The sequence below is a fragment of the Glycine max genome, chromosome 19, assembly GCF_000004515.6.
Source record: "Glycine max cultivar Williams 82 chromosome 19, Glycine_max_v4.0, whole genome shotgun sequence".
NCBI lineage: Eukaryota > Viridiplantae > Streptophyta > Magnoliopsida > Fabales > Fabaceae > Glycine > Glycine max.
The window spans coordinates 48179985-48204127 of record NC_038255.2 but is presented as its reverse complement, the minus strand read 5'-3'; the positions used below and the strand labels follow the sequence as shown (position 1 = coordinate 48204127).

General features: G+C 30.6%; 2 protein-coding genes and 1 long non-coding RNA gene across 4 annotated transcripts; 1 reads left to right on the top strand and 2 right to left on the bottom strand.

The window, feature by feature from the left end:
• Positions 1-9545: 9545 nt before the first annotated feature.
• On the bottom strand, positions 9546-15227 carry LOC100788448 (pectin acetylesterase 10). Of its 2 annotated transcripts, XM_006604713.4 has the most exons (13): positions 15105-15220; positions 14196-14776; positions 13553-13635; positions 13068-13197; positions 12883-12956; positions 11986-12072; positions 11791-11915; positions 11622-11682; positions 11210-11263; positions 10998-11075; positions 10764-10869; positions 10521-10666; positions 9546-10004 (listed from the first exon to the last, which is right to left on the bottom strand). In XM_006604713.4, the coding sequence occupies exons 2-13, from the start codon at positions 14404-14406 to the stop codon at positions 9897-9899; spliced, it is 1263 nt and encodes a 420-aa protein (XP_006604776.1). In that variant the 5' UTR covers positions 14407-14776; positions 15105-15220; the 3' UTR covers positions 9546-9896. The 2 variants fall into 2 exon arrangements, with proteins under 2 accessions (XP_006604776.1, XP_014627273.1); XM_014771787.3 differs by lacking the exons at positions 9546-10004; positions 10521-10666 and having other exon boundaries at positions 10771-10907; positions 15105-15227.
• A 3913-nt stretch (positions 15228-19140) lies between these two features.
• On the bottom strand, positions 19141-23759 carry LOC102670258 (protein NRT1/ PTR FAMILY 4.6). Its single transcript, XM_006604712.4, has 6 exons — positions 23170-23759; positions 22952-23039; positions 22623-22840; positions 21987-22409; positions 21748-21866; positions 19141-20427 (listed from the first exon to the last, which is right to left on the bottom strand). Exons 1-6 carry the CDS (start codon positions 23170-23172, stop codon positions 19548-19550), a joined length of 1731 nt encoding a protein of 576 aa, XP_006604775.2. The 5' UTR covers positions 23173-23759; the 3' UTR covers positions 19141-19547.
• Positions 22287-22841, top strand: LOC121174146 (uncharacterized). The gene is made up of 2 exons (XR_005889990.1): positions 22287-22450; positions 22564-22841. It is a non-coding gene; the product is annotated as an uncharacterized lncRNA (long non-coding RNA).
• Positions 23760-24143: the final 384 nt, after the last annotated feature.

Below are 24143 nucleotides of genomic sequence, written 5' to 3'. Positions count from 1 at the left end.
TGGGTGTGACACAACACAGCATGATGATATTTTGTATGTCTGGAAATTGTTACTACACAGTCAGCTTTTCACTTTGATCCTTTTCAAATTGAGAATCAATCCAGTGGAAGTTATTTTATTTTGTGTGTGTCGCGGTACATCGTTTTTCTTTAATGGGTGTCTATCACTGTCTCATACAGATAAAGAGTGTTTTCACTTTTTGGACAAAGCTTGGCTCCCTTCACTTTCACCTTAATGAAAATATCGTAGACTAGTGCTAGTCTTCATTTCATTTACGTCTTTCTAATGTACGCAATCGAAAACTGTTGACGGTTTTAATTCCCAACTGAAAGGTTGTAGTCTCTGTAGGGTAGAAAAAGAGTCCAAAACCACCCACTCAGCAAATTTATGGCACCCCACCGACTAATTCTGTTTGATAAAAAAGGTCATAAGAACTTGTTTAACGGGTTTTTTCATCAGTTAACGTTATCGTAAGGACGCGGCGCAACCGAAAAGTAAAAAGCAAAATGAAATTGGATTCGTGGTTAAGAAACCAGGATATTTTAGTTTATTCGTAAATCATGATGATGCTACATAGTTTACGTACATGAAGTAAGTTTTACACGTGATCTTCGTAACTTTCTCAGTTTCACCATCGTCTTTATTTCTAATTTTCTTTCTTCTCTCTCCCCATTTATTCTTTTGGACCAATTCAGTAAGTGTGCCTGTTTGTCAATGTCTCCGTGAATAGAGAAGGTTTTGCTACGCCAAAATATTTTATTTGTAAATTGATCCAAGTTAGAGTAATTTTTATTTTAAAATCAATTTTCTAGTTAATGGGACCGATTTTAAGAAAATGATTTCATTAAATAAAGATAATTTTAAACACTCATTAAATAAAAAATAACACCAATAAAATTTTATAATTTTTAATAAATTTTAATATATATATATATATATAAGAATGATAAAACAGGACAGATTAGGGTTGGACTAACCAACTTATTTACAGTGGACTAATGAAGGATCGTGTCAACTTGTTTTGTCGTCCCTGGACAAAAAGAGGATGTCTAAATGTTTTAAGGTCTTAGACGAGTATATTTAAAGACTAATAATTTAATATAATTTGTCAAATCTTATTCTTTTTGTTTGATTACAAAATTACTATTGAAAGTAATATAATTAAGTGTTTTTAAACTTTTATTATCAATACATAAAATCATAAAAACATTTAATTTATCTTTTAATATAGTTAATATCAAAGAAATTTTGAGTAGTTTTAATTTTGAAAAATTACTTTAAACAATAAAAATAATTACAAATATTACCAAATGACATTTTAATATATATATATATATAAATTTGAAAAAAAAAACTTTTTTTATAAAAAATAACTAATATATATTTTTTAGTGAAATACAAATTTCTTTTCTCTATATTTGGTGTAATATCTTTATTTTTAAAATTAAATCTAGATCTTCAATATTATAATACTTGATAGAACTTAAAATATTTTTAAGAGAAATACAATATTATTATCCATATTCGTTTGAAGTTCTCAATCGTTCAATTAATACAATTTTAAAATTAAGGTCTTACTAATAAAAATAATAATAGATAATGGGTTTAACGTTTATGCATTGACAAATATAAAATAGTTTTATATCATCTTTCAATCATATATTATCATTTAAATTATTTTAAAAATTAATAAATTTATTATGCATAATAGATTGTAATTGAATAATTGTGTAAAAAAAATTACATAACCAGTATAAAACATTTTTTTCTCATATATAATATATCATATAATAATTCTAGTTAATAATTATTATATATTTTTAAAAAAGTATAAAAAAATTTAGACCTTAATAATTTGGAGGCATAAGGCAACTGCCTAAATGGCCTTGCAATTGTCACTGCCTTGCCAGGCAAAGTAGGTTATTCTTGATGGATTAACTTGTCAAAAATGTGGAGGTAGATTAAATTATCCAACAAACCTAATATATATCAATCGTACATGTTAAGGATGAGTTGACGAGTTGACTTCTCAGGTTGGTTTATCAAGTTCACTTGTTGTTTTATTCAATTTCTATTTTATCATTAGCATTTTCCAGAACCTAGCTATTATCCTATGTGTAATTTGTATAGAATTTCTTAATTTAATTAATGTTTCAGGTTGAGGAGGTAGATTGAAATCATGCACACTTTGAGTATTGAGATGAAAATTTCTTTTTTCAAGGGGGTAGGTTTTGATAGGTTACCACTAACGCATCGTTTTATGAACTGACAATCCATTAGGGGGTTTCATGACCTCCCTAATCCAAGTGACGTGTTCTGACTTGAAGTTAATTTGATAGATTTGGGTGTAAAAATTTGACCTAATGTATTTTGAAGACCAATTCAAATTGTACTTCAAATCGTCCAAATCCAATCCAAAGTCTAATATTGTTTTTGAAGTATCATTATTTTAATAATTATATATTAATAGTATAATTTATTGCTACCATTTTTTTTTCAAGTTTTCTCAAAATTAAATATTGTTTTCAAATTTTAACATTCAATGTTTTTTTAGTACATTATACTAACATCCCTAAAGTTTCATAAAATTATACAAATAATTCTATCTTTATGATAACAATTAAATATGAGTTATTTTTTATAATAAAAATATATTGAAAAGATCTTTAAAAATATTTAGTAACAGTTATTTTTGGCTTAAATATTAAGAATTGATATTTTTTTATTTATGACTTGCAGACATGAAAATGGGGGATTAAAAGTAAAAAAATATAAAAAATATAAATAAAAAAGTTTTTTTGAGACCCAAGTCTACTCCAATAACTATAGAAAGGAAGTCAAGCTCAAGTTCACTCCATCAGCTACAAAAAGAAAGTCAAGCCAGGGAGAAAAGACACGATAAGTTTGAGAGCACTCTAATACACACTTAAAGTTGGAAAACTATTCCTTAGGAAATTCTTTCTTCTCTTTCATCATTTTCTACTCCCTTTTTCCATCCCTTCTCCTCCATTAGTTCTTATACCCCTTTTTTAGTGTAAGACCCCTTATGACTATGAGAAGTTAAATCCTTAGTTAGGGTCTAATAAGCCCAAAAAGTCAAAAGATGTATTGTACACTTCATATTTATCAATGTAAACAAGTGTTTTCTTTCCTATTATCCTTTCTTATTTTTAATTTAATGCATTATTCCTCCTTGCATCATCTTTGGGAGTTAGGTGCTCGACAAAGGATAATTTATAATAGAACTAAAAGGAAGGAGTATCTTAATAAAATTATTGCTAGACATAGAGTGATTCATCAAAGCAAACATTTAGAATTAGAATTTTATGCATTTTATCTATTGACTATTTGTAAAGACATTTGGGAGATAGATAGGTAAAATATGTTTGTAATCGTGAGACATCAGGACAAGTAGTCTAACAGATGTGGGGGTAGGATAAATTCACTTGATTGATAAAGAAAAATCACAAATAATACATCTTAGACAAATAAGACATCCTAGGTCCTAACATTCTCATCCCATTGAATTTCCTATTATTATTTTTTCTATTTATACTGTGTTCTTTTAAAGTTATCTTTTATATCTCATCTTATCTTTTTTTCTTATAAATTGGAAATTATCTAACACAAGTACAAAACAAAATCTATGTGAAAATTGACACTCGAACTTCCGAGTCTTTATTACTTGGACATTTAGTATATTTGTCAACGAATTAACACTTTATCTACTCCTACAATAATCTCCCATAATTATTTTAAAATATACACTAACGCTCCCCTTAAATGTTTAAAAAACATTACACATGACTCCCCTAAAAAGAGATTATTGTAAATGTTAAAAAAATAGTAGACAATTGTGTATTTTTACAAAATCATTGGATTGATTTATGTGATTTAGTCATGTTTTTTTAAAACTTTTTTCTAGTTTAATTATACTAAAATCAAAGTAAAAGAATGAGCTACTTGATTTGAAGAAACACGGGGGAGAATAACATTTTAAAGACTTAATTGTATTTTTTATTTTCTAGGTATCGTAATTATGCAATTTTGATTCTAAGATCTTAGTTGTACAAATTACATGCTTTTGAAAGTGTAATTGTACCATTTTAGTTCTTCTAAGAATCTTTCATTAAATATTTAATGAAATGATGACGTGTTAATAACGTGATATACATGTCAATAATATGTTGTTTGTTATATATATATTGGCATCACTTAATTATATTACATTTTTATTTACATGATATTATAATTGTAAAGGATAAAAAATACAGTTAAATTGGGTTAACATATGTGTCAAACAACAGGTTAATTATTATGTTATCATTTAGTATTATATTATGAAAATTTGTCAAATATTTGACGAAAGACCAATTAAAAGATAAAAATTATACAGTTATGATACTTGAATTTCAACAATAAAATATAAGAGACCAACGATACACCATTACGATATAAGAACAAAAGTACACTTAAGTTTAAGTTTTTTTCTTCATGTGCAGGTGCCTATTTACTGCTTCAAAGTTCAACCACTTGAAAATGTAGCTAAAAATATATGTTTAAATTAGCTATTAATTCGACTACAATAAATTCTAAAATCATGTTAAAGGTTAAAACAATAAATAATTACTTCAACTTTTAAATTTTTCATCGTAATTTTGAGATGTGAATTAATTTAGGAAGTATCCAAAGAAATCGGCATTTTGAAGTAATGACGATAGGATTCTGTCGCGTGGGCCTAAGCCTGTAGAAAATGGGTCCCTCACTTGGACCTGTTTTTCACAGTGCGTGACAGAAGAAAAAATATCTGAAAATGAAAGAATTGAAGAACCCATAATTCTGTTGGGGATGAAGTATACAATGTGCATCGTCCGTTCTATCATAAAATGACTCAAACACATTGCATTTATTTCCTTAGATAAAAAATGTCGTATTTGTTGTTTATACTCATAATCATATTTATTGGTAAGTAATGTCGGACTTTTTTCTGCTTCTGTAAGTGAAATCCGGATAATAAGAAACAAGTTTTTCAAAATTTATTTTGCGTTGTTCTTGACCGTAAATCCGTAATATTATTGAGAATGAAACATAAGTTTACATAAATCAATATATATTATACTTTCTATTTGATATAAAAATAATCTATTTTTATTTATTAAATTACATATATAAACCGTGCATAAGTAAGTATGATTATCAAACAAACTCAACTAAGAAATATTAATAATTAATGTGGTTATTAAATTATCAGTGAGATACTTTTCGTAAAAATGATTAAATTATAATATTAATAAATGAGTCATTTAGTATATTTTGATAATTTGATTTAAATAAATAATGCCACACGATGCTACTTTAATAGATATTGATTATGACTAAATACTTGAAGCATTAATGGTTGACTAATAAGGAATCCTTCAATCTTGATAATTATTTTAAGATATATGTATAATTATGACAACTAATTTAAGACCCTGGCTAATGTCATTTAATAAATGAAGAAATAAATTTATTGATTAATAAATTAATTAATTAATTATTAACTTGAAACATAGATTGTGGCCAGCTAGAGTTTGATAGTTATACGAAGGAAACATTACATTTCATTAATTAAGGTTAATCCAAAACTTGAATAATATAAGAAAATATTGCATTATCCTTTATATATTTGTGCATGGGAACATTAAGAAAGGTTGGTAGACTACAACCCCGATTAGCATATTAATTTAATTAATTACTACTACACTAAATCATATTTCATAATTATCAACAAATTACTATTCACGACCAAAGATTATATTATATATTTTTTTTTATGAAATCCACATTAGTAATTAACAGCCAAAGCCATGGATATATACCTAGATAATGCACTAACTAACAATAAAAAACTAAATCTTCCATAATTTCAATACTTTTTTTTCCTATAGTCATTCCTTTCCAACTCTTTCTCAATTCCAACACCAATTAGCAATATAACCAATTATATTAACACATCTATATAACCAACCATGCCTAATATGCACTATACCAACTAGATAATCACTGTCAAATCCAACCCTAGTAATGTCAAAAATATAGACAAGATCAAACTTTTTTTAGCTACATAACTACTATCTAGTAAGGTTACCTCAGTTGAAAGCTAAAAAAATTATCTTGTGATTATGGTGACGAGATAACTACCACCAGTTGCAGCAACACCAAATGTTAAATGGAGTAGTATACAGAATCCTCACCAAAATTATTATGAAACTTATAAATAAGGATCCTCTTCTATAAAACACGTATTCTATATCCCTGTATCAAAACAAAAACTCGTAAAAACATTGAATACAACTCAATTTAAAATTTAAGAAACCAACAAAATCTCTATAAAGCCTTCATGTCATCAGTACCAACTCCATAGAGAATGATATTTTTTGCTTAGAAAAATCAGACACCAGCCATAACCCAACCCTAGCAATTATGTTCTAACTAGATATCTTTCTAAAAAAAATATAAATACATTTAAATTTGCTAGTGACAATAGGCATAATATATCTCACGAAACCAACAGTCAAGTAAATACACACACTTATATATATATATATATATATATATATATATATATATATATATATATATATATATATATATATATGTGTGTGTGTGTGTGTGTGTGTGTGTGTAGAGGACACGTGACTGATATTAAATTTAAAATTCAAATTTATATTTAAAAGAAGATGTTGAAGTAACCGATTTAATATGAAAATTTAAATTTAGATTTATAAATATTTAACGAGAATCATAAAATAGAGATTTACTTCAAATGACCACCTTGCAAGGTAAGTTTTTGTGGTAAAATGGAAAGCTTCAGAACAATTTCCGTGCATCACCTCGTTTTCCTTCTTCATTTCTCCCTATTAGTGCATGACGATTTTTCTTGTAGACTTTTCCCTTGTCATTTTGTTGAGATCTTCTTCCCCATGTCTCTTAATTAACCCCTGCAATGAAGCTTTTTTGTTGGTTACTCATTTTACCTTAATTAGATACCTATCTAAATCTCTTTTCTCACCTATGATGGAGGTCTTTACTGGTCACACTCTTTTACGATAGTTGTGGTTTTCTTTTTTGTTTTGACGGTTTCACTTTCCAAAAGAGTGTGTTATAATATTATATTGTCTTTTCTTCAAGACCAAAGTGGCCAAGTGTATCTCTTTTTTTTTTTTTTGTTTTTTTTTACACGGGCCAATAAAATTGTATGAGTTTTGTTTTTGTTGTGTGAAAGCCTATTGTTTTCCATTAATAGTTAAATTATGTGTGATTAATTAATTAATAGTTATATTATGGGTGAGATTGAGTTTTGTATAGTGTGTTGAGAGAGTGACATGGGTAAAGGCTTACTTTTTGTATTACATCTCTTTAATTTGTATCTATTTGTATGTAGCATTGAGACCTACAATGCACAATACCAACTTTAAGAAGAAAAAAAATCTTCCTCTCTTCCATGGCCTTATTTCTTAAGTCCTCTTTAGCCTTACTCCGTCCTTTCTTCCTTTTATATTCTTTAAAATTAGTAAATTACTAAAATTATTCATTGAACATTAAACTACAGGAAAAACAAAAACTTAAATTGTTCAGGTTTTCTTTTCTCTCAATGTATAAACACACACTTCAACAACAGAACCGAATGATTTTGTACTAGCCCCTCCTTTAATTTCTTAAGCATTTCTCCATCAAAAAAGCTTAAGTTGAACTGTTTCAAAGCATTTAGCCGCTGAGACAGTGGCACCTGCCTTTTCATTTTTCTCAAATTACATGATAAACTATCTAAATTTTACAAACCATCTTATGAAAAGGAAGAAAAGTAAGCTTCTTACATCATACTAATCAGAAAGATCCCTATAAGGTTGAGGCATAAAACCGAATATTTTTTTAAAAAAATTAAAGTTTGTTTATTCATACATACATAAGGACAAATTGTGGAGCCATAGGTACAAATACTAAAACCATCCCCATTATATACTTAAATTTAATCACTTCCAACACGATTTGTTCCTATTGGCACTAGTTTATTGTCCATGTGCACACACATTCAATAACTCTTAGTCATTTAATTATTTCCGACCTTGTTCATTGTTTAATTTGCAGACAATTCTGATTCCATGTTTAGAATCTCTAACCATGTGAAACAAATTATTGGCTTTATTTGCTGGGCCCCTACAATCATCACTGTACAGGAACAGAACAAAAATCTCGAGTAGGATAATGGGATAATGGAAAAGCAATCCCATGTTTGATCTCCCATAATATATTAATTTCTAGTTAAACAAAGCTCACAAAGTTGCTTGGGCACACACGGTTTTGTTAAAAAAAAATAGTTTTTTATATAAAAATTACGGCAATTAAAAATGTATTCGCATCATGTTACATTTTCTAAACAAAAACTTTTCGTTTATAATTTGTTAATTATTGTCTTCAAGACAATCTATATATACAAGGACAAGTAACTAATAAACAATTTGTTGATCATGACAAAGATGAATAAATGATTTTCGATAATGATTGAACTAATAATGACGGTACGTTGATTATAAAATAACCTTGTCAGAAGATTTGATCCTTTGGACGGATAATTTATGCATAGTTTAAAAGAAAGAAAGTGAGGCCAAAGTTTAATGCAGTGCACAATGAATTCGAAGGCATGTGTATATGATACTACATAGAATGATAGGAAGCAATGGAGAGGACTATGTTAATGTCGCATACTAATTAAAAATTAACGACTTCATGCCCACGTTTTAAACAAAATTAGGTGTCTGCAAGAGTTATTCCTTCTCAATAAATTTGGGTAAGAATAGTGTTAACCCATACAACAAAGATTTGCATCGGCAAATTCATACACGAATATTATCTCCGTGCTTGTAGGAATACATGGCCTTGAAGTATAGATGAAGTATTGAATTTTGTTTTTGGAGGAAAGATTGGAATCCTTGTGATTGATGATTGGAAATTAGAAGTGATTGGGTTGGGCAGCTGGAACATAAGGAACTTTGGGCCAAGCCCAACCCAACGACGTGCAGTGTGCACTCAATCCAACCAAATATAAGAATCTTAGCATGTTTAGATTCACATCATGAATGCCAATTCAAACACGCACTGGTTTGGTTCTGGCCTTTGTATAGCAACATTGTATATTCTCAGTAGTTTTGTTGAGACATACACATAAGAAAACCCCTTATTCTCATTTTTTTTTTTTTTTTTGATAATGTTTCGGATGCCTCTTTCTTACGTATAATTCTTTCGATTTTACTTTATTTTTGGAAGGGCAGGGGATTTGATAACAATTTAATTGAAGATAAATTCGCGTAAATGCATATATATCACGGAGACATTGAGGAAAGAGAAAAAAATTACTTTAATATTTTGTTTTAATTAAATACTATAAAATATACTTTAGATCACTGGTAAATTAGCTAATAATGTTATAACACTTTAAACACATCCCTTTTTTTTTTTTCAGTTTCGTTGGGTATGAGTATCCGAAACAACTTACAAGACGTAAATTACTCAATGAGTTTTACCTTTTCTAGTCAAGTGTTTTTCACATACACAATAATGAATCAACTCCTATGACAATTAAGAACACAACTATCTACTGACTAAGTGTACCAAACTTTGTTGGAACACGTTCTTTTTGTTCCAAGCTAGAAGGGAACTAAGTGATGACATTTGATCACTGCTGCACCATGGCATTCCTAACATGAAAAGTACTTACGCCAACATGGTAATAGTTGACAGATTAAATTTGCATCAGCTTCCTCTTTTCTTTTATTGTTTTCCATAACTTGATTGAATAGCATCTCCACTGATCAGAAGAAGGGCAAAAATGAACGAGATGATGGATGAAATTTGGCTCATCTGAAAATCAGATGATGGCATGTATTATCACAAGGGTAAGGACAATCAATGGCCTTAACACCTGCTCGATCGAAATACCAGTCTCCAACAGCCAGAGCAATTGCCTGTATATTGTCAATATCTAAACATTAGATACATTAACATCTTTAAATTAAAGAGATTTATCAGGGTGACTTACAAACACAAACCACAGCAATGTTTTATTACTAGCAAGCAATCACTATTAAGTAACATATTCCTAAACCATCTATAACTTACCATAATGTTTCTACAGGTGAATCGATGTTCTATAGTGAGTGCTATAGGATTTAAGTCATGTTTGGATAAACTTCTCAATAGGCACTTATAGAAGAAAAAAATAAGAAGTTAAAATGGATTAAGCTTCTCCCGAAGTTAAAACTAACTTATATATAAGCTAATTGAAAGAACTTTTCTCATGTAGTTTCTCCAAAAGTTGATATTAACTTCTGCATAAGTTTAACTTATGGAAGAACCATCAAATATTCGCCCTCCTCTTCTGTTTTCTTTGAACTTTTCAATGGCTACAATTTACATTAGGAAAACAAGCTCATGTCAACATGTCAAACTGAAATTGCATTAATCTACAGTGTCAGGCTCACCTTGTTCCTAATAACAGGAGAATTGTCAGCAAACCATGTATCCTGCCTCTCAGTTTGGCAGTGAGAAAAACAAGAATTAATAAACAAGCCATTCTGCTTTGATCTTGAGAAGTATTTAATAGCATTCAGCATATGATTCCTGAATCCTGTATCAAAGAGAGTGAAACGTCTCAATCGACTGAATGATTTATTGAAGACTTCATTCCACTTGTCATCAATGTTATATCTCATACATCATATTACCTTGCAGAAATTGAATTTGTGGTCCAGTACATTTAGCATGGTTTAATCTACATTGTTGCCAATAGCCATGGGGATCTGCTGATGGAGGAGCTAAACTGGACTGGATCTGAGGATAAGCAGGAAAATTTATTTATTTAGCCTAATCTGTCAACAATTAATATAATGATCATTATTCCCAGAAATTATGATCTATTACCAGTTAAGACTACCAGTTGATAAAGTGAGAAAATTAACCTGCCATGAATCATAAGCAGCATTAAGAATGAATAGCGGGGTCTTAACACTGGCAATCAAGTTTTGAGGAAAGAAGCACTGAAAAGGGATAGAAAACAAGTCATTGAAAGTTCAATTAAGAGCAATCAACAATGATGTATCCGTTTTCTGCAAATTCTTTCAAATGAAACTGATATTCCTAAGTTTTTGGTATAAGAGAAGTCAATGATTACCGAGATGGGATCAAGGTGATTAGTACAAATTTGTGGCAGATTCTTCTGTGCTCCCTGCAATGATTAAACATATATTTATCAGCATGCCTTGAAGCTTATACTCATGTAAACTGGCTGAGTTTTGAAACCATACAAACTGTTTGGAAATTGGAATCGTCTACATGCTGTTTTAATTAAAAAATGGTTTTCAAAATAAAATTTAACTGCTAATAATATGATTTCCTGCTCAGGTTCAGCAAAAACCATGTCAAAGATTATTGACCAGACAGGATATGTCTAACACAATGCTAGAGTAAATTTTACATTACATTCAACATTAGCTTTTGGTTCTATAGTTGATGAACCACATACTATCAGTCAATTCTCAAGAGAACCATGAAATATGGAAGTGCTTTCTTAATAGATTTCTTACCTGCAATCCTACAACACCACTGTATAAATTCCTAAGGGTATGCCCTCCAGATACATCAATCCTATAATTCCAAAGGAAACAACAATAAGTCACAAATTTAAGAACAAAAATTCTATGATGATGGTGGAAATGGCACTGAAAGCATGAAATACTTCAGTTTGCCACTTACACATCAAGAAACAACCCAGCATCACTAAGACATTTCACTTTGGTGGTCCTTGGAAAGAGACCACGAAATTCATCACAATGAATAATAGTAGCCAGGCCACCCGCAGAGCATCCCGAAAGAAGAGCCTGAAGCAAAATGAGATGTACATAGCATGAGATGAAAGATTACTGAAATAGCATTATATATGTCTATAACCTGATTGGCAAAACGCATTCCTTTTGACATCAAATCTTCCATTGCAGCTGCCCAAATACGCTGTCCTCTGAATTGCAGTTCTGCAGTCTATTTGGACAAACAATTTATGCAAGTAAATATCGTGGAATAACCCTCAATTGATCATATATATATATATGAATGTCAAGTCAATTCAAGGGGCATATGTCAACAATGCTATTTTCTCTTTCTAATGTCTCACTCATGCAATTTTCTGCTATCAAATTCTGAATTTCTAAAGCTAACTTTTATCCAAGAAAGAGATGTGTCGACAACTTGGCCAAAATTAACTATTTCAGAAGAACTAGAGTAGTAGACTAGGAAACAAAAAGAAATTAAGCATAGGCATCTTGCGTTCTCTTGTAGGGTGGTTGAATAGGTGGAAAGTATGAAGGAAGAAATTGGAACAAAAATCACTTTATATTTTCGTGGTACAATAAACCCATAAGAAAGTGGATGTACTTCATTTCAACCTGTTTTCTAATTCCATTTTCACACTTCACACCTACTCAACCAAGAGAGCCTAGAATCTATATTCCGCAAAATTAGTCCTCTGTGTGCATTTAAGTTTTTTCCCTTTGTACTTCGTGTTGGATTTACTTTTGTTTAACTAACAGCGTAAAGAGTCTTACACTACCAGTAAACCACATGTACCACGAATTTTAAGATTTGTTGAAAAATTCCGTTGCAAATTTAAAACCATGGTTACTACAATGACTTGACATTGACACTCTCAAACTGTACTCATTATACTAAAGTGAACAGTTTATAAATGCGATTCCACATATAATACTTAAATTTGTAAAGCAACAACTTTTGTTATTTCATCTTCTTTAACCAAAAATATCAATTTAAGAACACCAAGATATCAAACTGTACCTCATCTTCACTATCCCCAGTAAATGAGGCGCCATCACAATAACGAAGCTTTACTCTATTCCAATTGAAAAAATCTACAAACATGAGAAACAAAAACATGAGCAAAACGGCTATGCCTATGACAAGAAAAAAGAAAAAGAGCAGAATTTGAGCACTCCAGATAGTTAGTTCAATTGAAGGGAAACCTGGATTTTCTTCAGCCTTATTACTTAATATTCCAGTAAAAGGTATCTCCTTTTCCATGAAATCTGATGATCCACGCCGGGTTTTCTTGCGATAAACACATGTTCTAATATTATTACACCATCCACCACCCTGCAACAGAATTTTCACTTGAACACCACTATAAACTTATACAGCACAGAAGGGTAGGGAAGTAAGTTGATCAACAGTTCAAACTCAACACATAATGCCTTAAAAAGAAAGGAAGAAAAAAAATCTCAATGACATTTGGGGATCCTAAAACTTTTATTTCTAAATATTTTCAGCCTTGTCGTGTCATGTGACAAAAATGGGATTCCAACAACACATTCACAAGAAATGCTTCTGAAGTGTCAAAAGAAAGACTTATCAACCTTTTGCAAGGCATATATTATTTGCTACACAAATCTATTACAGAAAAATAAAATGAAACAGAACAATTAATTAAAGAGATCAAGTAAAGCAATACCTCTAAATTAATAAGCCAGCTATTTGCTCCTGATCCATATCCCCGATGCCAATGATAACCAGGCAATGTTCCATCCAAGCAGACTGCCAAAGCCAAAGAAAGGAATTATATTTAGCCAAATTAAAGGCAAAGTATACTCAATTATTGTTAAAAACTGCGACCTATTCCAAAATTTTCCGAAAAAATATTGCAGTTCCTTCATGTAGAAACATTCATACTTTAGTTAGTTGATAATTAATGTAACGGAGAGACAAGTGCAAGAATTTAGTACAAGTGGGAACAAAATATGAGGTTGACAAAAATAGGTCAAATTAATTATTAGTACCGATAATAACAGATTTGCTTTAAATAGCATGCTAGCATCCAACACTTGAATAAATACTCACGAGCAAACAAACGATCAGTGCATAAAAATTTTAAGAATTGGAACTTGTACGAAATTAAAAATAAGAATAAAAAAATCAATCAGACAAAGTGCATTCCAAGCAACAATCGAATATTAAAATGAGAAGGCAAGGTTTCCGGGTGGTACACAAAGAAAATCAAGCAATTATATACTTGAACCTGTTTCATAAGTTATTTTAATTTGTTTATATAACTATAAATAAATAAAATAAGGTTGAAATTGAAATTAGATTATTACCTGCTCCTTTAGCAGCAGCATTTTGAATAAGGGTGAGTCCTACCAGCAGAAGATTATTTCTCTCGGTCCCGGCGTAGGACAAGGAAGCTTCATGAGCCTCTAATAAAGACAACTCTGTTTCATTGAAGTGATATTGTTCATATCCTACGACCCAGTTGCTGAAAACAAGTCCTATAGCAATGCCAACCCACAAAACTCTCTCCATCTCCATGGAACAAATTAAGACAAACAAAACAACACTGTACGTACTTTTTGTTTCGCTAACGAAGCACACCCAAATCTGACATTGGCAACAGATGAAAAGCCATTTTTGTTGAAAATATTTTTCTTCTCTTGAATTTCGGAGCTAATCAAGGAAGAGTTACGAGGTGGTAATAATAATAATAATAAGTGAGATAAAGAAGAAAATGAAGGAACAAGTGAAGAGGTGGGAGATTAATACACACACGACACGACAGTGTTTGCCGGGTTTTTATTGCTGCACGTTTCGAATCTTATAAAGTTTACGATTTTGCTAAATATACATCTCACCGATCGTGTCACGGACGCTCTTTCTTTGCACTTTTTTTCTTCTTCATGCACTGATATTATTCAATCCAAAAGTTTAGGACAATGTGTAAAGAGTTACTCTCTTTTTTCGATACTTGTATAAAGAGTTACTAACTTATAATAAAATATCAATGATTATATAGTAATGATGCAAGCAAATTAAAATGTCAATATACCGAATCAAAATTAACTTCTTGTTTAATTTTTGCATAATTTAAGTAAACTTATATGCGCAATTCAAACTAAAATTTTGTTACAAAACAAAAGTATTGTCCAATTATCATATATATGCATGGGATCAAACGCCAATAGGGTTTATGCATTTTGGTTTGTGTAAGAGAAGAAAAGAAAAAAGGCAACCTAATATAAAAGTGCAGTCTGATTTTACTGAGAGCACGAGACATGACGGTGAGGTGTGCGGTAGTTGTGTCGTTCTTCTTAGTTGTCAATAAATGATCTACGGCGTGGCCACTTTTGTTGTTTTATACTTCTTTAGTTCTCTTCTTTACTAATTTATTTCTGCCCATGATCGTCTCGTCAGCCAGAGAAAATAGAAAATCGAGTTTCATAAACCATAACATATAAAAAAATTCTTTTATATGATAAAAATAAAGTTTTGGCACAATTTTGTCCGTTTATATGAAGAGCACTTTGAATATTTTTTAACCATTTTTTTCATTATTAAATATTAGGAAAAGGAAAATAGACGTTAATGATTTTAATATTTGTTTGTTTGTTTGAATTCATGTATTAATTTATTTATTATTATGCATTTATTTATTATATTGATGAATTTATTTTATAAAAATGGAATATTTTATTTTTATTTTAAAAATGAAAATAATTAAATTCAAAATAATTTAATATTTTTACAAATTAAAAGTGTTTAAATATATGCATTCATTTATTATATTTAAGATTTTTAATTTTTTAAAATAATAAAATAAAATAGAATTTTTTTATTATTTAAATAAAATTGTGTTTTAATATCTTTTCCTAAATGAATGTTATTGTTTAATAGGCCATTGAGATTATTAAACAATGACATTTAGATTGAGAAAATGTCTTCAATCAATATTTATTTTAAATAAAAATTCATTGAAAAGTTTGGTATAAAAAAGTCGTTTAAAAGTATTTACTTTTGTAACTAATGTATCTCATTTTTAAAAATTATTTAATGTATTTTTCAAATTGAAGACTTTTTCGTAAATTATAATTTATTGTTTGATGAGTGATTGAAAAGTCTTTATTGTTGTAATTGATCTATTCTATTTTTAACATGTGTCACTTGACTGATGTGGTATTTAAAATATGTAATATTTTAAATATTATAGTACTAATAAAAATATTGTTTACACTTTAGTTTGAAATATTGTTGCAATATAATATTTTTAATGTGAACTGTTTAAAATCTTATGGTACTAATTGAAATATTTAGACGTTTATTTTAAATATGTTTTAATGTTATATTTCTTGACATATTTATGGCTCCTTTTTGTTCTATAATGTGTTTAAACAATTGTATATACTGTTTGTTAATTTATTATCTATTTTAAATTTTTTTAAGGTTATATTTCTTGACATATTTATTGTTTAAATTAACACATTACATTAACACCCTTAACATTTTTGCGAATTACACACAATACTTCTTTTTTATTTAATGTTTACGAGAACCTTTCTGATATGTGGTGTCATTGTAATCTTTATGAGTTTAACTCTTGCAACCTTTGGAGTACAACTATCGGTTAATGTAGCCGTATTTTTTCGAATTAGCATAATTAGCAAAACAATATTTGGAAGAAGACATGGGGTACCCAGTTCAGAGTTGCCAGACAAAATCAAAGAAAGAAATTGAAGCTTGAATTCAGTGCATGGGTCCATTTTGATCACTTTTCTAGCTAGACGCAAAGCCAACTTAGCCAAGTGAGGAAACTAGCAAATTGGTTTTATTATTTTCTTTGGGCCATACATATATACCAAACTTTAGCCTAGCGGGATCAAATATGCGTTTCTTTTCAATTTCCATTTCCCACTCAAATGGTTAGGTGGATGAGTGGTTAGTGTTACAACGGCAAGCACCTCATGAGCCCTAGAGCCACCCAAGCTTGTGCACCCGTTGCGTGTACGCAATTTATCCCATTTCCATTTGTGCCTACCACTTAGTTACTGTGTTGTACATTCACTCAACACACTCTTTTCCAAGCTTAATTAACTCCATTCGTTTGCATTGAGGCCAGTATACCACACGTTGGTGTCATTTACTCATGCACTCAACTTGTTTCTCTCAATGTGTAATTCTTGCTGTGTTATTGGAATTTAGTTGAATAGGGACAACAATAATAATAATGAATATAACAATGATAATAGCTAGATATAAAAGTAACAATAATAAAATTGAGTCTGATAAAAATAATGATAGTACCAATGTCGATAATAATGACAGGTAGGAATAATAGTGGGTGAGAGAAGGAAGAAAATTAATTATTATGTGAGAAAGAAAAATGAATATTTTTGTCTTTTCAGTATTTATGTGATTTTAAATTAAGCTTTTGTTTTGTTGTTTATTACTTTTTTTTGGTAAGGTAATGAAAATAAAACAAAAAATTAAACTACTACCAAAGAGTCAGAAAGAAATATATTTTTATTTTATTTTGAACTTTGTTCTATATCATTTGATTAGTGTCACTGTAAAAAAATGATTAGTGTCATTCCATAATTTTATTTTTAAATCAAACACAAAACAAATATATTTATGTCATCTAATACTATATTTTTTTAACAAATCAAATTAAATGGACCCTTAATCTTTAAAAATAGTTAACGAGTTGTGTAATTTTTATTGGGAGGGTGTATTAAAAGTACGAAAATTACCGCGATCAAACCATTTCAATTTTCATTTCATTTAAATTTGATAAAAAAAAAGTTTAATAAGATGATCAAATTATATATCAGAAATCATAATATTGTTTTGTGATCACGTGCAATAGACACAAAGATTAATGGTGAACTCTAATTCATTCTCCTCAATCATGATCCTCACAACAACTAAAATAAAGGGTAAGATAACCGGGGTGCATGTGAGAGCTACATGTCCCGCAATCACATGCGTGATGCAAATTTAGCAAAGGCACACAGCTAGCTATTCGCCAATCTCACATGTTGATAAATTAGTTTTTTTTTTTTTATGACAATGTGGTATATAATCATGAGAACACATAGAAAGAGAAGAGAGAGAAATAAGTCATGTTATAAAAAAAATTGGAAAAAAATATATAATATTCTAAAAAGTGCTATATAATACCTAAAGCCGCGGAGCAACTGATGAACTTCAATATTAATAGTGCTTCTTCTCTTTTCTGTAAATTTTTCTTAACCAAATAAAGATTTCCTTCCTCTCAACTAACCAAACACGGGATAAGCACAAATAAAAATTTATTGGATACAATAAAGTTTCAGCCTTTAAGGTATAATGCCTAAAATGCAGGTGTTATTAATTACTGGGTACATTTGAAGCTATAATTGTAGAATACTGGGACAACCTTGGGGTCATAATCGGAGTCTGGGATGCCTAATCTTAAACCAAGCGTGAGGTGTGAATGGATTTTCCTTCAGTTTTCGTTTTCAATCTTTTTCTGATGGAACGCCTTGTCACTTCGCCATCACACCCACTACGACCAAACATCTATTTTGATCTTCTGTTTCATTTTCTCTTTTCATGTTCACCCTGTGATCGTGATGATTCTACAAAAGGAAACCTGCGCTGCAAATTTATGGGGAAAACTAACTTACTATAAGAAGAATCAAAAGCACACACCCACTTTTTATCCGTGTCATTCATTTTAGCGTTAAGAGTTTTTCTAATTAGCATTTCTATGTAATGTTACATACGTGTTAAAGAAATCTAAGTTAAAATATTAAATAAAAGCTAATATACTTATTACATTCAAAAATAAAAATAATACTTTTAATTTTTTTTATTAATAATTATTGATTGAAAGAAATAATTTTATAAAATTTATTAAAATATTTATTATATTACTTGATAGAAGTGTATTAAATGTTCTTTAGTAAATGTTCTTAAAACATGCAACATTCTTATTTTTATTTACTTAAAATTCTTTTTTCTATGAATATTAGTTGAAAATTAGAAATGTTATTTAGCTTTTTAACTTTTTCCATCTACTATTCTTATTCTAGTAATTTTACTAAATAGAATAAGAAAATACCTATAAAGTAAAAAAAAAAAAGAATAGAATATATCAAATTCAAATTACATTAAAACCAAAAAATTAATAATTTTCTTAATTTTGATTTATACCAAACCTTAACAAATAAATAAATAAATATATATATATATATATATTAAAATTGATACTAACTCAAAACTCAAAACTGCGGCATTAACGTCTTTGCTCTTTATTTATCCGCTCACTCAACACACAAAAAGAGTCATTACAAATTATAGAATAAGCTAGTAACAAACTTAATTACATTTAGTTTCTTTTATATGACTAGCTATTTAAATTAACATCTCTTAACGGCCATTGACCAATTACAAAACCAGGTGAATCAACTTACATTAAAAAAAAGGAACAAGTTTTTTTAAAAAAAAAACTTTGAAGTCTGGACACACATGCTATAGCCAACAAAAACAAATCAACCATACAAGCAAACATGTACCATAATAGTAGAAGATTTCAACTACTAATTATTTCCACATCCCAAAGCTTAGTACATCATAGCAGCCTCTTATGCTTATTCTATTGAGTATCCACTAATAATCCCATATGGTGGTTCCATTCACTCTTGGCTAACTTCCCAATCTTGTTTTCTCTCAACCCTTTTGAGAGACATTTCACCTAAAGGTTTAAAACCAGGGCCTGAGTCTTCACGTTTGTACTGGTACCTTGAGGCCCAATAGAGGTAGTTAAAGAAGTTAAGGCAACTAAGGGTGGCAAGGAACCAATAGAACAAGTTAAGGTTATTTTGGTTCAAGTCGAACCCATGCAGCCACCCTTGTTTGCTTGGTGTGATCCTTTTGCTAACAGCATTGATGACATTGACAAAGACTGTGCTCAAGAAGTAACCAAGAGATGTTGACAGCCACGTGAGAGAGGTTGAAAGTGATTTCATGCTAGCAGGTGATTCCCTGTAGAAAAACTCCAATAGTCCCACAAGGGTGAACATATCTGCAATGCCAAATATGCCATATTGGAATGAAAGCCAAAATAGGCTTATAGGCTTAGAAGGGTCTTTTCTCCCTTGGTCCCTTCTTTTCACTTCCACAATCCCTGCCACTGCCATTGATATTGCCGAGAGTACTAACCCCACACCAACCCTTTGTAGTTGTGTTATGCCTGAAGGGTGGTGAGTGATCTTTCTTGCAAATGGCACAAAAAATAGTTCATACAAGGGAACTAGGACACTTATGAAAACAAGGGGGATAACAGGAATGGATGGTGCAGGCACTGTTAGAGAGCCAAGTTTTAGGTCCATCACATTTCCTTGTTGAACTGAGAATGTTTGCAGTTGTGCCATACAAGTGTTTAGTATAATGGTACTAGCTACTATGGGTAACACTCTTGTTAGGATCTTCACTTCTTCAACTTGTGTCACTGTGCAAACCTTCCATGCCTTGGGTTTTGAGTTTTCTTGGATGATGGCAGCTTTGTCTAGAAACCTGCATAATTTAGACAAACCACAACTTTTTTAACATGCATGTATGCGAGAAAAAAAGGGAGGAGACATATGTATGTCCAGACCCAAATCTTGCCATCAATTATTTTCAATTATTGTACATGGGAAGCTATGCTTTAAGCAACCAAATAATTATAAGTTTTTAGTTTCTAAATTTTTTTTATTCATGATCCTTTAATTTTTTTTATTAAGATTTTTAATCTTTAAACTTTTATTTAACTGATTACGGTCCCTACAATTTTAAAAATTTCAGTTTTTTGTTTCTAAACAAAAATTTGAATTTATTATTTTTATGTATTTAATGAGATTTTAAAACTAAAATTTAAAATTTTCAAAAAGTTTAGAGATAAAAAGTCTTAATGAAAAAAATTGAGAAACATTGATTAGTCAAACAAAAATTTAAAAACTAAAAATTTTAATGAAAAAAAAGTTAAGAGACTTGACTAGTTAAACAAAAATTTAGAAAATAAAAAATAAATTTTATAAAAAAAAATTAGAGACTAAAAATTTAATTAATTTTAATAATTAAATATTGATAAAAAAGAAAATCATTGAAGTTGATGAGCCAAAAGTTTTTTGATTTCCATTTTCCACCAAGTAAAGGGATAGAGATGGCGAAGCAAGTTACCTTATTCAGCGTGGGGCAACTCGATATAGATTGCGAGTTATAGTAGATCGAACAAAAAAGCTTGAATTTAATTTAAACTTTTAAAATGAAGTATAAGCCTAACAAAAACTCAATTTTTTCGAGTTTTAGGGTTAAGTTCAAATTATGTCATGACTGAATGATGCTAAAAAAAAATCATTAAATTTAGGTTGAAAATTTAAAATTCAAATCCTACATTTCAGTTAGATAGTTTAGCTAGCTCACTTTGGCGGAAAGTGAAGCCAAATTTACTACTACTAGACAAAACTGCTGTTCCCTGAGCTCAATTCAATTATATTTCAGTAAAAAATAAGAAGAGCAAATTGATTGGATCCAGTACTGTTCTTTAAAGACCTCTTCTTTGGTTATGTTATGTCAGAATACTTTTTATTTTGTGTTTTGCAGTTTACACAGGCATAGATTTTTTTTTCCCTTCCATAATCATTCATTCCCCATATCTCTGCCGTTCCTAAACGTGCAGAGGTTGTAGTGGGGCCATAGTGCTTGGCGTTACCTACTACGATGTACATGAAAAAGAATCCTAACATGCCAATTTGCTGGGACCTATTTTAGTTTAACAGTCTTATCATTTGCACAAAATTATTAGCCCTTTTATTTTGTGTATGCCTGTTGTTGTTACGTATGAAATTGAGTCACCTCATCTGGTTGGTGTGGGCAATCTTCTCTTCTGTAGCTTCTTTATCACTGATTTCATATAGTTCTCCATGTGACTCCGGCAGTGACAACTTACGGTTCTTAAAAGCCACAACAATAACCTGTAGTTAACAAATAAAATGGGTTTTTTTAGAACATTATAAAATGTGCATGTAAGTGTATGTTTAGTTGCTTAGTAGTACTTATTATTATCATGAATGAAAATAGAGTGAGATGCATACCTGAGCAATTCTCAAAGTGGGGCTATCTCCTGGAGTTTTGATGCGGTAGAATGGTTTACCAAGAGCAAGGGTCACAAAGCCAACAGAGGAAGCTATGGTTATAATGAAAAAACCCCAATGCCATGCTTTTTGTGTGCTAACCCACACAACACCAGTGACTCCTGTGATTGCTCCCACAGTTGAACTGAGCAAAAGCCAATTGAAAAAACTTGCAAGGGCTTTTGCCTCAGTTGGATCCTTCTCATCAAATTGGTCAGCTCCAAATGCAGTCATGGATCCTCTCACCCCTCCCATTCCCAATGCCAACAAGCACAGTGATGTGTAGAACATCACTGCTATTCCACCTTTCACACAGCTTGACTTGCCACATGCTTCAGGGTGTAAATGTTTTGAAGCTGCTTGGACTGTGAGCATTGCCAAAGCCTAGTACATGTGTGAAATCAGATACAATGCAACTATGTTTGGTACGAGATTACCTTTAAGAAATAATAGTTTGTTTTTTTTTCAAAACTTCTTTCAAAAGGCTGAAAAATAAGTAATTTTCAAATAAAATTCCTTTATTTCTATGTTTAAGCAGGCTATTGGGATTGGGAATTTTTCAGAGATATTATTTATTGTTCAGTGTTCATCACTTACCAGAACCTCGAGTGATCCGAAAAGCAAGCATGTGGTAAATCTGTTCAAGTAAGTATCTGAGATGAAGCCTCCAACAAGGGAAAGCAGGTAGGTTGAAGCCATGAAGTTTGTGAGGGTGTTGGCTGAACTGGCCAAATCAAAGTGCATCACTCCATAAAAGTATAGGACTATGCTCACCATGTTTGCCACAAAACCCATGTTGTCCAATGCTGACAAGACTATACAATGAACAACAAGAAAGGGAAAGGGGGCAAAAAAAGCTTAACATATATCTTGCTGAGAAATCACATAACATAGAGTAAGAGTCTTTTTTTTTTTTTTTTGCTTACCAAAAATGAACATGGAAGCCATGAATCCCCCTTTGCTTCTTCTCCATTGGTTGAGTGGCCTTTGTTCTTCTTTTGCATCATGGTTAGCCTGTATGACAAGAATTTGAAAATCATCAACTATACACACATAGGGAGAAGTTAGAAAGGGAGATAGAGAAGGAAGGTTGAACACTTGAACTGAATGAATGAGTCACTAGTCACTAGACTTAGTGGCTTACCATTCTAGAGATAGATATTGAGAAGTGTGTTTTAGACAGGAATTGGGTGTTCAGGGGAAATGGTGTTTGTGAACATATAGCCCAAAAAGGAAGCTTTCGAGAAAAGCTAGAGCTCAGAGAAGGATGGTAAAAGAGAGAGAGCAACTTTGAGCATAAAATGCACAAGAGGACCTAGTTTATAATTTTCCATGACCTTAAATTGATTCCCTCTATCCTAGACTAATTGTCCTCCATGCTACTCATCATGCTCTCTGTCCCTCCTTTCTCAAGGCCTCTTAGCTCACCAGTTTGGCATTTTCAAATCCAAAACAGAAAAAGAAAGATTTGGGTTGTATTCTTGACAGGGCATGACACTCATCACTCACTGATTTGGAGGCACAAGTGGTTGTTTAAGGCTACTAATTGTGGAGGCTTAGTCATTCAATTTATCAATTATCTTAATCAACCCAACATACTTGCCCCACCCCACTCCATCTATATGCTTGTCTTCGTTGAACAATCCATTTGCTGGCATTTATCTACTTCCTAAACCAGAAGCTTTCATGGGTCAAATTGAAAGGAAAAGACTGCTTTACGAAATTGCGTAGACTTTTCTCTACTTGATACATAGCATTATTTGATTAAGTGGTCATGTCACAGTTCAAACTCATCAACTATTTATTAACTTTAAAGCTGCATCATACTTACATCACGTGATTTCCTCATCATTTAGCTCTTAATTATGTCATAACAATAACCCTGATAGGCCCTAATGAGAACTTGTATCTTGTAATGGTTCGTAATTCAAAATTGGGTGTGTGAAATCAGCAACGTGTACTCTTAATTAATATTAGTAGTTAAATTAAAGCTGGCACTGGCAGCAGCAACCTTGTATGTTGTATCAAAGCTAGGATAATTAATTATTATCATGATAAGTATGAAAGGATTAAGGTTAAAATTGAAACTTGTCCTTTTGTTTAAGTTAGCAGCTTTGT